This window comes from Lacerta agilis, chromosome 15, assembly GCF_009819535.1.
Source record: "Lacerta agilis isolate rLacAgi1 chromosome 15, rLacAgi1.pri, whole genome shotgun sequence".
NCBI classification, from domain to species: Eukaryota; Metazoa; Chordata; class Lepidosauria; order Squamata; family Lacertidae; genus Lacerta; species Lacerta agilis.
In genome coordinates, this window is record NC_046326.1 from 39,477,090 (window position 1) to 39,489,909 (window position 12,820).

At 43.7% G+C, this 12,820-nt stretch overlaps 1 protein-coding gene and 1 long non-coding RNA gene across 3 annotated transcripts in view; one reads left to right on the forward strand and one right to left on the reverse strand.

Annotated features, from left to right (window-relative positions):
* Positions 1-2,599: 2,599 nt before the first annotated feature.
* The window catches only part of VMP1 (vacuole membrane protein 1), a 106,718-nt gene continuing 96,497 nt past the window's right edge, over positions 2,600-12,820 (reverse strand). Inside the window, exons 11-12 of the mRNA XM_033171435.1 lie at positions 6,493-6,592; positions 2,600-4,013 (exon numbers count right to left, since the gene is read on the reverse strand). Of these exons, the coding sequence (XP_033027326.1) occupies positions 3,873-4,013; positions 6,493-6,592 (241 nt within the window). The 3' untranslated portion in view covers positions 2,600-3,872. The remainder of the gene's footprint in view (positions 4,014-6,492; positions 6,593-12,820) is intronic.
* LOC117059689 lies at positions 5,602-11,809 on the forward strand. 2 transcript variants are annotated; one of them, XR_004427944.1, is made up of 3 exons: positions 5,602-5,682; positions 9,380-9,485; positions 11,553-11,809. It is a non-coding gene; the product is annotated as an uncharacterized LOC117059689 (long non-coding RNA). The 2 variants fall into 2 exon arrangements; XR_004427943.1 differs by lacking the exon at positions 11,553-11,809 and having other exon boundaries at positions 9,380-9,951.

Here is a 12,820-nt window from a genome sequence, read left to right on the forward strand (position 1 = left end):
CCATCCTTGGTAGCTAATGCCATTTCTGCAGCACTGATTGCATAGTTCTCAACAGCCGACCCCCAAAGGGGATACAGAGAGCTGCATCTCTTTGCAAACAAACCTTAAAACTAGTGGCTTAGATTCAAAAGGTGGTGGCACACAGAAATGCACACTTCCCCATGTCATGATCTGTTCTGGATCCCCAGCTCTTGTCTGCATTTTCCCAGGGAGTGTGGTGGGACTATAATTGGGAAGAGACAATGGGGGGGGGGGGTCCTGAGCCCTCTTCAAGCATTCTAAATATGAATTAAGTAAACATGCAACCTCTTTATTTTGGAGGGAAGTGGGAACACTAATTCCCTTGCTACATTCCAGTTTCCCTCCATCGGTTGGAGGGAATGGAGCCTCCTTTACTCATCAGAGGTTCCCTGTGCTTTTTAACATCTCGATTTCTGAATGGCTCCCCAAGTTTGGGAGGTTCCTTGCTTCAGAAGTTAGCCCTCCGAGGAGTTGGAAGGCAAAAAGAACAGTGACGTGGAGGGCATAGCGTGATCTCCACTGCATCAATCTCACATGTTTACTTAAACAATATTTACAATTCCTGAGGAGGGATCTTGTTATGTTAGCAGAGCTCCATTTCATTCATGAAGTGGAAGTCAGGTTGGTAAGCCTTCTGGCTGAATTCAACCGAGCACGAAATTCCTTCCATGCCTTTGAGCGGAGGAAGGGTTTCTCTCCCCCCCCCTTCCTACTTTGCTAAAAAGCCTTTGGGAAATCGTACCACACCCACCTGTCATCCCAGCTTTGACTACTCTGAAAACATACCTGCAAAAAAAAACACCACCTTGTCCCAAACATGTCCCAGGATACCGGTGACTACCTTGGAGGAGTAAGGTTTTTATTCGTTACTAGAAGCTTGGTGTTGCTTGGGAACTTGGACGAAAGCAAAAAAAACAAAAACCCAGTGAAGTTTTGAAATCAGTGGTTAACACCAGTGACGTTTAGAAAGGTTCAGTCTGCCACCTTGACTCAAAATGGTGTTCAAACAAAAACCTGCTCCTTGTTCTTAGGAATCACCATGTAAAATTTGTTCACAGTATCTTAAGAGGGATCCAAATGCAGAGTGAACAAAGAACTCTCCAAAACATTTAGCAGATTCAAAGTACACCTTTCATTTAAATCTATCCTTTAGAAAGCCCCACACACTTCAATGAGGAAAGACAAAAAGACACCGGTGGGTATTTGTCTGACAAAGAGCTTGGAGATGGATGAATACAGTCAAGATGAAAGATACCAAAATGTCAGACAGCCTACCGACTGTTGTTGCCATGACATCCAACAGTCAACATCAGTCTGATAAGCTATCCAACAGAAAGGTACAAGGCCATGGAGGTATCACGACGGTAGGCAGACGAGTGGGAGTGATCACAACACATGACGCACATACACCAAGCACAATCCACACCTTGACAAAAACGGTTAAACGCAGATGCGCAAGAAGAACGAGCTGGTATCCAAAGGTGATTGCACAGGTACGGCCTTTGTCCCAAAGAGAGCCAACTGAATTCAACCATAATAGGACAGTCACACTGAAACCTAGCGATGACACTCTGAAAAGGGAAAACAGCTTTCCTGGCATGGTTTGAGAAATAACATACTTGGAGGGGGCAAGGTCTTATATTTTGTCTCAGGAAACCCTCTTAATTGTTAAGGCAAACCAGTGATAGGCTGTTCTGTCTTATTCTACATCATAGCAATGCAGGAAGCTGCATTCTACCGAGCCAGATCATTGGGTCAATCTAGCGTTGTATTGTCTACAGTAACTGGCACTGGCTCTCCAGCATTTTACATGGCTATTTTCCTCCTGGAAATGCTAGGGATTGAACCCAGGGCCTTCTGCATGTCAAAAGCATGTTCTATCATGGAGCTATATGGTCCTTCCTCCAAGAGAAGACAGCAGAGAAAATGTGTGAATGAAGGGCCCCAGGGAACCTTGAAAAACAATGAAACTGAAGGCACACGGAACAAGCAGAGGCCTGTCTCTGCCTTGCAATGTTGGGATAGGGGAGGCGCAGCGTTACCTCTGCATGCAAGCCAAAATAGGGTGGGCAGTCATCTAGGAGGGGGATACCTCTTTAAGGGGCCCCACCTGATATTTAGGGGAACTATCAACGTCTCCTGCTTTATAGGAAACTGAGGAAGCTGCCTTATATTGCCCAAGACCCTCGGCCCACCTAGCTCAGGACTGTCTAAAACAGGGACAGGAGACCTGTGGCCCTCCAGATTCTGCTGAACTCCAACTCTCATCATTCCTGACCCTTGGGCCATGTTGGCTGGGGATGATGGGAGCTGGAGTCCAATAACTTATGGAGAGTCACAAGTTCCCTCGTCCATGCAGATTGGCAGGAGCTCTCCAGGATATTCAGGCAAGAGTTTTTCCCAAGTGCTAGCTGGAGATGTTGTGCTCAGCGTCTAAGCTACAGTGCCTACTTATAGAAAGGGAGCAGAGGAGATTTATTGGGTGGGGGCAAAAAGTGTTGAATTTTCTGCAGGCATTAAAGCAAAACGCAATATACACACGCTTGTAACTGCTGTTTAAGAAAAAGGCATTTAAAAAGATATTTGAATGGTTGTTTATTCCAGCCACCCTTCTTGCACCTTGCAAGACACCTTCCTGTGCATTTCCTAACGATGCTATGCAAAACATCGCAAGTTAACCGTTTTTAAAAAAAAGAAACACAAACAAACCCAACACAACAGGCTACTTGTCAGTTAAATAAATAAAATTAACCAAACCGTGTCAAGGTCCCAACACTTTTCTATTTCCTTGAGTGAGAAGTTCTTGCGGGAGGGGAGAAATCAAAGAAAAAAGAGCTCCGGAGGATCAGAGAGACCCCAGAGGGAGATAAAACTTTGCAAAATAAAATGAAGGTGAAAACAGGAATACAAAAGGGTAAAGAGGAGGAGGAGGAGGAGGAAGAAGAGCTTTAAAAGACCAAGACAAGAAGGTCTGGAATGATCCAAGGTGATTTTATATATATTTCTTCTGTTATCATCTTAACGTCATTCTAAATATACAGATTTTTTTTCTTCTTTTTAATGGAAAAAAGAAAAAAGAACTCCAGCAGATGGCACCAGTGTCTCTGCTCAGAACCATTATGAAGTTAAAAAAAATCTGAGATTCCGCCCACCCCACCCAACATGTAATGGAGAACTTTTGAAGAACCCAGACGTTAGCACGAGGGTCATGCAAGTCTGCTAGCCAATCTAAGACTATTTATTCAATGTTAAGACTGGGATGGACATGTGACCATCTCAGGGGAGAAGATGGAGCTACCAACTTTGGACTTTTTTATTTTTTAGAAAAAACTGGGTCTATAAGTTAAAGTCCGGAGTTGTGCTGCCTGTTAAAAAAAGAAAAATCTGGGATATTGGGCTGTATTCAAGTAAGTTTTACTTAGTTAGGTCCATTGAAGTTAATGGATCCATGTTAAGAAGTTCAATGGACTGTATTTAACAAAGTCCAAAGTCCTGGTCATTAGTTTCACTGAGTCTGAGTAGGAAAAGCATGGAATACCACCCAGTGGGTCTACTCTGAGGATGAACGTTGGATATAATCCATTGGAAATTTAAATTTAAAATAGGAGGCAATGTTCTCCCCTTATATTCCAACTTGGATGAAATAAACAGAAGCATGTACATTACCTTTACAAATGGCAGTCAATGAGAAATGTTTACTAATCGGCAGAGTTACTTTGAAAAATAATAATAATAAACACCCCACAACCCTCTCACCCACCCTCCAATTTCAAATAATGCCAATCTTGTTTTTTAATGTGAGGCTGGTCGTCCCAATTAAATTTGGGGTCCGTCTCCACCTTCCCCGGAGCTCATTTGGTTTTCTCCTCAGAGGACATCTGCTGGAGACGCTTAGCATAGCTCTGAGCCATCGAGTTTATAATGGACAGGATGAAATAGCACACCATGACGATAACCAACTTTTCAAACATCCACGACAGCCAGTTTTCGCTCTGCAGATGGAGAAAAAAGCAGAGAGAGAGAGAGAGAGAGAGAGAGAGAGAGAGAGAGAGAGAGAAAGGCAGGAGGGAATCCATGTTAGAATGCATAGATAAAAAAATTCCCTTGGACTGTCAGGGAATGGTTAAACCCACCCACCCCATTCCAAAAATGCCCACCTAGCTCACTTAAGGGATTTCAAGATTCTGACTTATCACCAGAGCCAGAAAAGAGTTCTGGGGTTCTACATGCAGACACAGGCCAAATTTGCTGGGTCTTCTCTGTTGCCCCGGGGGAAATCCAGAATTGGCCCTATATAGCCCAGGGGCGGGTGACCTGTTTTCCCAGTGGAAGTTTCAAATCCTCTGCATCTCCAGTCAAAAGGGCTCAGGGAAGGAGGGCAAGTCACTGCCAGGTAGGGTAGTTAAAAAGTCTGACCTGGTCTAAGGCTGCTTCCAAAGTTCCCTACAAGACTTGAGTCCCACACTGCAGGGGTAGATCAGTCAGTGAGTCCTTCAGGGGAAGCTAACCGAAGAAGGCCCAAAGAGCTCCTGAGGAAGGGCTCCAGGTAAGTGGGCAGAGAATCTGCTTTGCACACAGAAGGACCCAGATTCAATTCCTGGTGCTTCCAGGTAAGGCTCGGAAACACTCCTGCCTGAAAGCCTCTAGTCGCTGTTGTTGGCCAGTGTAGATAATACTGAGCTAGGTGGAACAATGATCCAGCATGGTTTAAACTCTGGTTTAAAGCAGCCCTATGCTGGCTCAGACGATTTTTATCTATCTAGCTGAGCACTGTCTGCAAGGGGAAGGCAATGGCATTGCCCACCACTCCATGCTTTGAACTGGAGATGCCCCCCATGGAGGGGGGGGGCTTGGACTTTGTGTCTGGCCTCTGCTTAAAAGCTACTGGCACAATGAATGAGAAACATGCTGTTACAGAAGCTAATGCGAAACCACCCAGGGCAACCTTCTATCAAGACAGACCAAAGGCCCATCTAAGCTCAGGATTGGCTACACTGACTGGCAGCAGCTCTCTAGGGTTTGGGGAGGGGTATACTTGGAAATGCCGGCGATTGAACCTGGGATCTCTTCTGCATGCAAGACAGATCACCTACCACACAGAGCTACAGACCTCCCCGGCTGCTCTTTCCCCTTGCTTTTCGGGCGCTTGAGCGCAGACGCCTCCAAGGGGTTAACTGAGGGCGATCTGCCCTCCTGGCGCGTCCCCCGCCCCTCTCCCTGCCTCGATTCAAAAGAGTTCACACTCGGGACAATAAAGAAATACTGTAGAAAGAATCCACCGCGCCCCGTGCGCAGTGCAGCCATTGGCTGGCAGCGGAGTTCCGCGAAAGGCCATCCCCCCCTCCTTCAGGACTCGCTTTTGTTTTGTATGCAGCCTGTTCCGGTTGGCATCGGGGTTGTGCAACCCGCGACTGACGCAGCAGAAAAGAACTGCTATTAAAACATTTGCCGGAAAGAGGGCTGGAGAGGAGAGAGCCGGGCAGCGAGCCTGGGCGTTCCCCTTCGGGCTCAAGAGAGGGCAGCAGTGAGCAGCAGCATTTTCAGAGCGGGTCATTCACATAATTCCCCCCACCCACCCCCAGCTCTGGGAGGCCCGATGTCGGCTTCCTGGTACCTGAAGGCTGCCTAACTTTCCCAGGTGGAACAAGACTCCGGATGCCCGTGAGTGCTGGATGCTCTGTGACATACTCGGTTTAGGGTTAGGGAGAGCTTGTGGCAACCTCCCCCTGCCAGACCAGCGTTGTTGGGCCGCTGCTCCCATCACCTCCGACCATTGGGCAGCGCTACCTGGGGCTGATGGGGAGCTGCAGCCCCCCCAATGCTTGTTTTAGGTTCCGGCAGAGAAAATACTAATCATCAGGGTATTCCTGTTGGGAGGGATCTTGATGGATCATCGCCCTCCTACGTTTGTTTGCTTTTGGAATATTCCAACACGGAAGGGCACAGATTCAATTTAACCCGTGGCAGTCCTGCTCAAGGGTAGACCCACTGAAAACCATGCACATGGCAAAACAGGCTCATTCGCTTTAATGGGTCTACCCCGAGTCAAAATGAGTTTGCGACAACTCGGTCATATAATAGTGACCCCTCCCTCCCCGGGATTGGCTTGCTTCCTAAAATAGACCTCTGGGACAGTCATTCTAACCATCATTTTAAATGGTTCAGTTTTAAGGACTCTGACCAGCTCTTCACCCCACCCTCTCCCTTTTTAAAAGCCAATTGTAAGAACATCGAAAGAACTGGATCTGGTCATCACAGGGGACACCCAGGCGCTAAGACCCATCATTCAAGCGATTTTTTTTTTTTAATTTAAAAAGCTACAATGTGACAGACTAGGTTGCTGTCTCTAAGAGGATCTTTAAATTCAAAGCGTGAAACTAATCCTAGAAAACAGGAAGCGGGCCCGGGGGGGAAGGTGGGGGCGAAGTCAGGAAAACAGAAATCAGGGAAACAAGGCTGGAGATTTCTTACCTGGGGTGCTCCATCCGCTTTGTGGTGAAGCTTCAGCCGCTGAGTTTCCAAATATTGCTGAAAGGGCTTTTGGAGAGATGGGCCTACGCTGGGGACGGCGCTAGTTCGGGTCCCCCAAAAAGAGCAATTCAGGCAGAACATTCGAAAAGGGGAAAGCCGGGTTTGGGGTGGGAAAGAGAGGATGGAAGAAAAGGGCACAAGAGGCGAAAAAATATTATTTAGGTGGGGTGGGGAAAAACTTACCGCCAAAATTCAAAATCACAGCTTAAGGAAGTGGGGGCAATCAAACCGGAGGCACGTGGAACAACCACGGGTCTACTAGGGTTTTTTTTTTTAAAAAAAAGAAATAGCACGTGGTTATCGGCTTTCCTGATGGTTTGGAAGTACTGTACAGAAAACTCTCCCCTCGCAAAAAAATAAAATAAAATAAAAGATAGTAGAGAGAGAGAGAGAGAGAGGAAGGAAGAGACAGAGAAAGAAAGAAAGGAAAGGAAAGGGGAAGGGGAAAAAAGCCCAAATAGCAAATGTTTTTTGGCAGCCAAATGCCGGTTAGCTAGATCGGAGGCAGCAGCAGCAGCAGCAGCAGAGAGAAGCAGGAGGTCTGAGGTTATATTGCTAACTGTTCTTCCTGAAAGCCAAGACTGAGAGCAAGCTCAATGCACCAGCGCAGTGCCAGGAGTTCAAATGGAGTGACTTCTGAGAAGTCCCAACCATTTATCACCAAGGGTTCCTGTAAGAACTGGTTTGAACCGATTAGCAAGGAAATGACTTGGGCTTGTGTCATTCGCCCCAGTTTAAAAAAGAAACTGCCCGCCCCCCCTCCTCCCACCTCTGTGACTTGCCCCCATCGGCTCAAAAGGAGGCGGGCCTTTGCTCCAACCAAGTCCTTATTAGGACAATTCCTGCGTCATCCATCCATCCATCCATCCATTCTCTCCCCACACTTACTCCACCCCCCTTCACACACTCCCTGGTCTAAAAAAATAAAATAAATGCATTAGCCAATTCCAAAAGGCACCTCCCACCCAAAAAAAGGGGGGGGGGAGAGAGAAAGAAGCCAGGCAATAAAAGGAGAGGGGGGAAAAGTGGCTGATTAACAAGGAACAAAGGAAAAGCTGTGAACTTTTCCTCCTTCTGAATCATTCCATACTTTATGGCCAATGACTCCGCAGGCAAATGATAGTTACGGAACACACCTTACCTTGGGAGGAATAAGGAAAACTGATTTAAAAAAGCGCTTTCCCAGATATCTCTGGTTTCCCAACAGGGTACGGGGTGGTGGAAAGGCTAGCTCTCAGTGCTGAAGATCATTGATGCAATATGTTTACAGGGATATAGGTATGGAGGGGAAAGGTATCCCTCCATCACCTGAGCAGAGTGATGAAGAGAGGAGTGCAACTGCTGGTTAAGATGCTGTTAAAAAGAAAAGCCGCCACCCACCCACCCACACTAGGAGTTATGTACAAAGAAAAGCTTGAAGGGTGGAGAGAGAGAAAGGAAGTCAGCCAAGGGCAGTTTTGCCAGAACAAGGAGATGCCCCCTCAAAGGGTGATTCCATATAATTAGATCAATGCTCCAGTTTCTCCCCTCCCTGCAAGTATGTGCCACTGAAATCTGGAGGGCTTGCATGTGTTGTTTAGGATTAGGATGCTAAGCTCCCGGTTGAGAGCAGGTGTGTTTGGGAGGCCGCAAGGCTCAGTCAGGCATTCGTCTCTCAAGCTTATCCTACTTCATAGGGCTGTCGAGGAGGAGGATGAGACCGAGGAGGGAGCAGAAGGCAGGAGCCCCTGCACCCAGGCAACTAACCGAGCCTCCTGGAAAAGTGGCAGGATGTAAAAATGTAATCAGGAAATGAAACGAGAAGCTCTGTTGTTTTGCTCTTTTGAATGCAATTAAGACACGAAAGGCAACACAGTGCTTTAAGAGGGCCGGCTCTGCCATTGGGCACAATCACCATAACTCCACATACAAAAGCCAGCTGGGCTAGTAGTTTAAACTTGCTTCAACACTGGCCACAGGATAGCATGCTCCATCACAGCTGAGGGCAGAAGTCTAGCTGTGGGGGCACAGACAGGGCACAGCTGCCCCCCTCCCACATTTTGGGGGAAGTCCCCTCACTGTGGTCTCACAGGCCATTCTAAAGCGATCTTCCCCCTCCCTTGAAAAGCGAAACAAAAAGAAAATCCAAGGGAAAAGCCCCCCCCAACATTCCTTTAAACAACTTCTAGCTAAGAGGTGCCACAAAATACAGTCAATATAATGTGCCCCAAAAGTGGGACCTAGCCCTTCTTCGTTTTCCTTGGAGACAAAAGGTTTTTTTTTTTAAGCCAACTAAAAATTTAATATTTTTTTCATTGCTCTTTTCATGGGAAATATGAAAAGCGATAGCCAATGCCAGTCTCATACTCGGTAGATCTAACAGCATCTCAAGTCCCATTAATTTCAACTGATGTATTCTGACTTAATTTGATATCACCTATATAATTTATGTACATTTCTCCAGGTTGGATCTACTGATCCTTTTGGAAAGTTTCAAGCAACTCTTATCTTAATGTATTTTCCTTTAGGGGTTAAATCTGTTTTAAATAAAAATTATCCTTGCCAAAGCTGCTGTTCCCCTGAATTTATACTGCATGGATGCAACCCATGATTTTCAAATTTTAGCATACAGTAAAGTACTTAGTGTGTGTGTGTGTGTGAATATATATATTCAAGGACTGGACAGCGAACACAGTTCAAATTGGGAACCAGGTTTGGAAGGGGTATATTTTCCTTTATAATTAAAAAACATCCCCCCAAGGTATTATGATTAAGGTAAAAATTATGTCAGCTTAGGAAAGTTTGCAAAACCAAAGTGAAGACTCATCTGCCCACTATGATTGTGCAGAATGACTCGTCCAGCAAAAACGAGTCACCGTATTCTCAAAAATCACACTCGGGTTAAGATTTCAGATGACACAGAAGTCCGACAGAGAAAAGAGCTTTTGAAAAAGGTAACGCTTTTGCTTGAACAAACCTGTATTAGGTAGGAAATACTTAGATGGTGAGAGTTGAATGACTGGCAAAAGAAATTATTCAGGTCTTTTTAATTGCAAGAGCCGAAATCTATTTTGCCATCAAAAGTTAATTGCTGAACAAAGTTTGCATTGTTCAGGATTGGGTGGGTACATTTTCTTCCTTATGCTCAGTTTTATTCTCTCTTTCTTTTTATATCCCTTTTCCCGTAACCGAAAACGGTGCAGAATGACAACCTTGTAAATCCATTGCACAGTATAAATTTTATTAAGTTATTCTGTGGTCTTTTGGGAGCTGTTTATGAAATTACACAACTGAGTGTTATCTACTGAAAATTTACAGCTTGTCCAGGAAATGTACACCATGCGTTTTTAATACAGAGGAGAAGTTTTATTTATTTTAAACGTTAAAAGGCTGTAGCTTCTGCTCACTCAGTTTGATTTTTTTAAAAAAACAAAACTCTGCAATTAAGTTTGGTTTATTAATTAGCATTTTGCATACTTATTCTTCATTTAAGACTCTTTCAAAAATACTCTGCAATAAAGTTTGGTTTATTAATTAGCATTTTGCATACTTATTCTTCATTTATGTAAGACTCTTTCAGAATGCCAAAAGGGTTAGAAACCAAAACTGAGAACAGCTGAAATGATTTTCCCATTATCCAATTAAAAGGGAACCAAAAAACACATTATGGAATTTGAGCAAAAACTTTCTAGATCACCGGGGATGGGTTTTATTAAAGTCAGTCAACAGAGGATCTGAAAGATGAGTCCTCCAAAATGTGCATTTGACCAATATATATACCAAAGGGATGCCCTTACTAATACTGCCGTTATTGCACCATCCATGTGCATTACGCTTTAGTGGAAGAACATAGGTCCTTGCTTCAGTTACTGCTTCAGTCAGTGACAGATATTTCAGGTATTATTTCAAGAAATCTGCGCAGACAATGACCGCAGCAGCGTCAGTGTGTTACATCACCAACCTGCGCCTGTCATTGGGCAAAACTGCAGAGTAGCAACATAGTTCTGGCTTTCTAGGTGCAAAAATAAAATAAAATACAGCCAGGCTTACTACCCGGGGCTACTATCCACGCAGTGTAAAAATAAATAATCATCTCAACTTCTACAGATTTTACCTTTTAAATAGTAGCTTATCTTAAAAGCAAAATAAAAATAAAAATGGTGTGTGTGTGTGTGTGCTGCTGTCCATATAGGTTACTGAAGTGCCAATCCTATACCTACATCCCTGGGAGTGAGCCCCATTTAATTCAATGGGACTTATTTCTGAGTAGTAGGATCATACTGTCAGAGCAGCCGGTGTGTTATTACAACCCTGATGGTGGATATGAAAAGCCACAAGCCCTGAGAAATTCTTATGATCAAAATTTTAAACATCCCTAGAATTATTAATAAATTAGCTAGGAGTCAGTTACTGGATTTATATATAAAGAATGACCCAGGTCAGCTACTAACAACAAAGGCAAATTTATATTTAAAAAGCAAAAATAAATAAATAAAATAAATAAAAAATTATGGTGTTCCTTGAGAAGGGTGTTCCAAACTCACCTTAAATTTCACTTTGGAATAAATTGAGTGACAACTGTCTATAAGTGTGTAAGGTATTCCTATAGTAGATTTTTTTAAAAGTATTCTTCTTTACTACAATAGGTGTTTGTAAAGTATGCTCCTCACAGGACTTTTTAAAAAAAAATTAATGATGAATTCGAATAAAATTCATGTACCGTAATTAAATTAAGTACTACGATGACTGTTACTGTATTACAATGCAATCCTGTACGTGAATTGGGGCCAATGGGACTAACTCTACATGCAACACTTTCTTAGAAAAAGGAAATCAAGGATTACAGCCTCGATTTCCTTTTTCTAAGAAAGCCAAGAGTGTGTGATTCAGCTAAGTATAAGCACTTCTGATCCCCAAAGAACAGAGAGGGCAACCCTTTAACCATTGTTTAATTCTACCTTTCAGTTTGATGGAACTTAACTGGATTGTGCCTCAGCTTAATTTATTTCTGTTACACTCAGGTGATAGGAGATACCTAGTCACCACTCAATGCTGAAATCTCTGAAATCAACTGGCATCTCTGAATGTATTGGATCGTGGCCACTGTTTGCTGAAAGCTTAATAAAACCTAGATTTTAAAAAATAACTTTAGCAACCCTGATTTTATGAAGACAGATGGGAATATAAATAAAATACAATTTGCAGTTTAATTTCTTGTACTTTTTTGTGTTTCTGTTTCAAGGCTACTACAAGTACTAAATCCAGTTAAATGACCAAAAAATGGGAAATGTACATTTTGGCTTGCAGAACATTTCATATTGTGAAACGTAACAATGTGTCAGTGATGGTGGTTATGATTTTAATTATACAGTAATCTGTTTTCAGGATAGCTACCATCACCCAAAATGTGCCCTTTGAGGGGGGGGGGGAATCTGTTCTGATTACTGTCATCTGCACAAAAGGACACATTTCTATCAAAAAGGCTGAAAACATAAAAACTTTTGTCCATCATCGCAACCAATTTTACTTGGAATTGCTTATACTGTACAGTACTGCCTTTTGGTACTAAGTATCCAATTTTGCATGCAGTTAAAACAGTTTCATAAATAGCTGGGCAGATCAGAAATGGAAAAATATTATTTACAGTCTCCAGTCTTTGAAGACGATTTGTTAATATCACCTTCACAGCTGTCAAAACTAAAAAGCCACTATGCTAAAAGTTAAACATTTTGCATGATGGGTGGATTTCAGTGTGACAGTTAAAAACATGCTTTATTGCATTAAAATCAGTGGGATTTAAACTCGGCAGAATCATACCCTAATCATTATTGCCTTTATTACATTTCTATCCACCCTTCTCCCAAGGAGCTCAAGAAAGCATACACCATCTCTTCATTAATCTCACAATAACCCTGCAAGGTAGGTCAGGCTGAGAGAGTCAGTCTGGCAGTGGCAAAGAAACTTCATGGCTGGGCAGATCCAAATCCAGATATTCCACAGCCCAAGTTTCTAGCCACACACTGCGCAGTGAAATGGGCCCTTCCACTAAACCCTCCTCTGAACAAATGAAGCACTATTACAACTGGCACCCCACCCTAGTGGGATCACCACCCCTTTGCTTGCTGGCTCGATATTTCGCATTTTGACAAAGTCCCGAGGCAATCCCCTCTGACTATTTCTCCCCTTGCACTTATAAACTCAAAATCCCATCTGCATTGGGGAACCTTGTACCCCAAGTTCCAAAGTTTGCAAAAAGGTAAAGGTACCCCTGACCGTTAGGCCCAGTCGT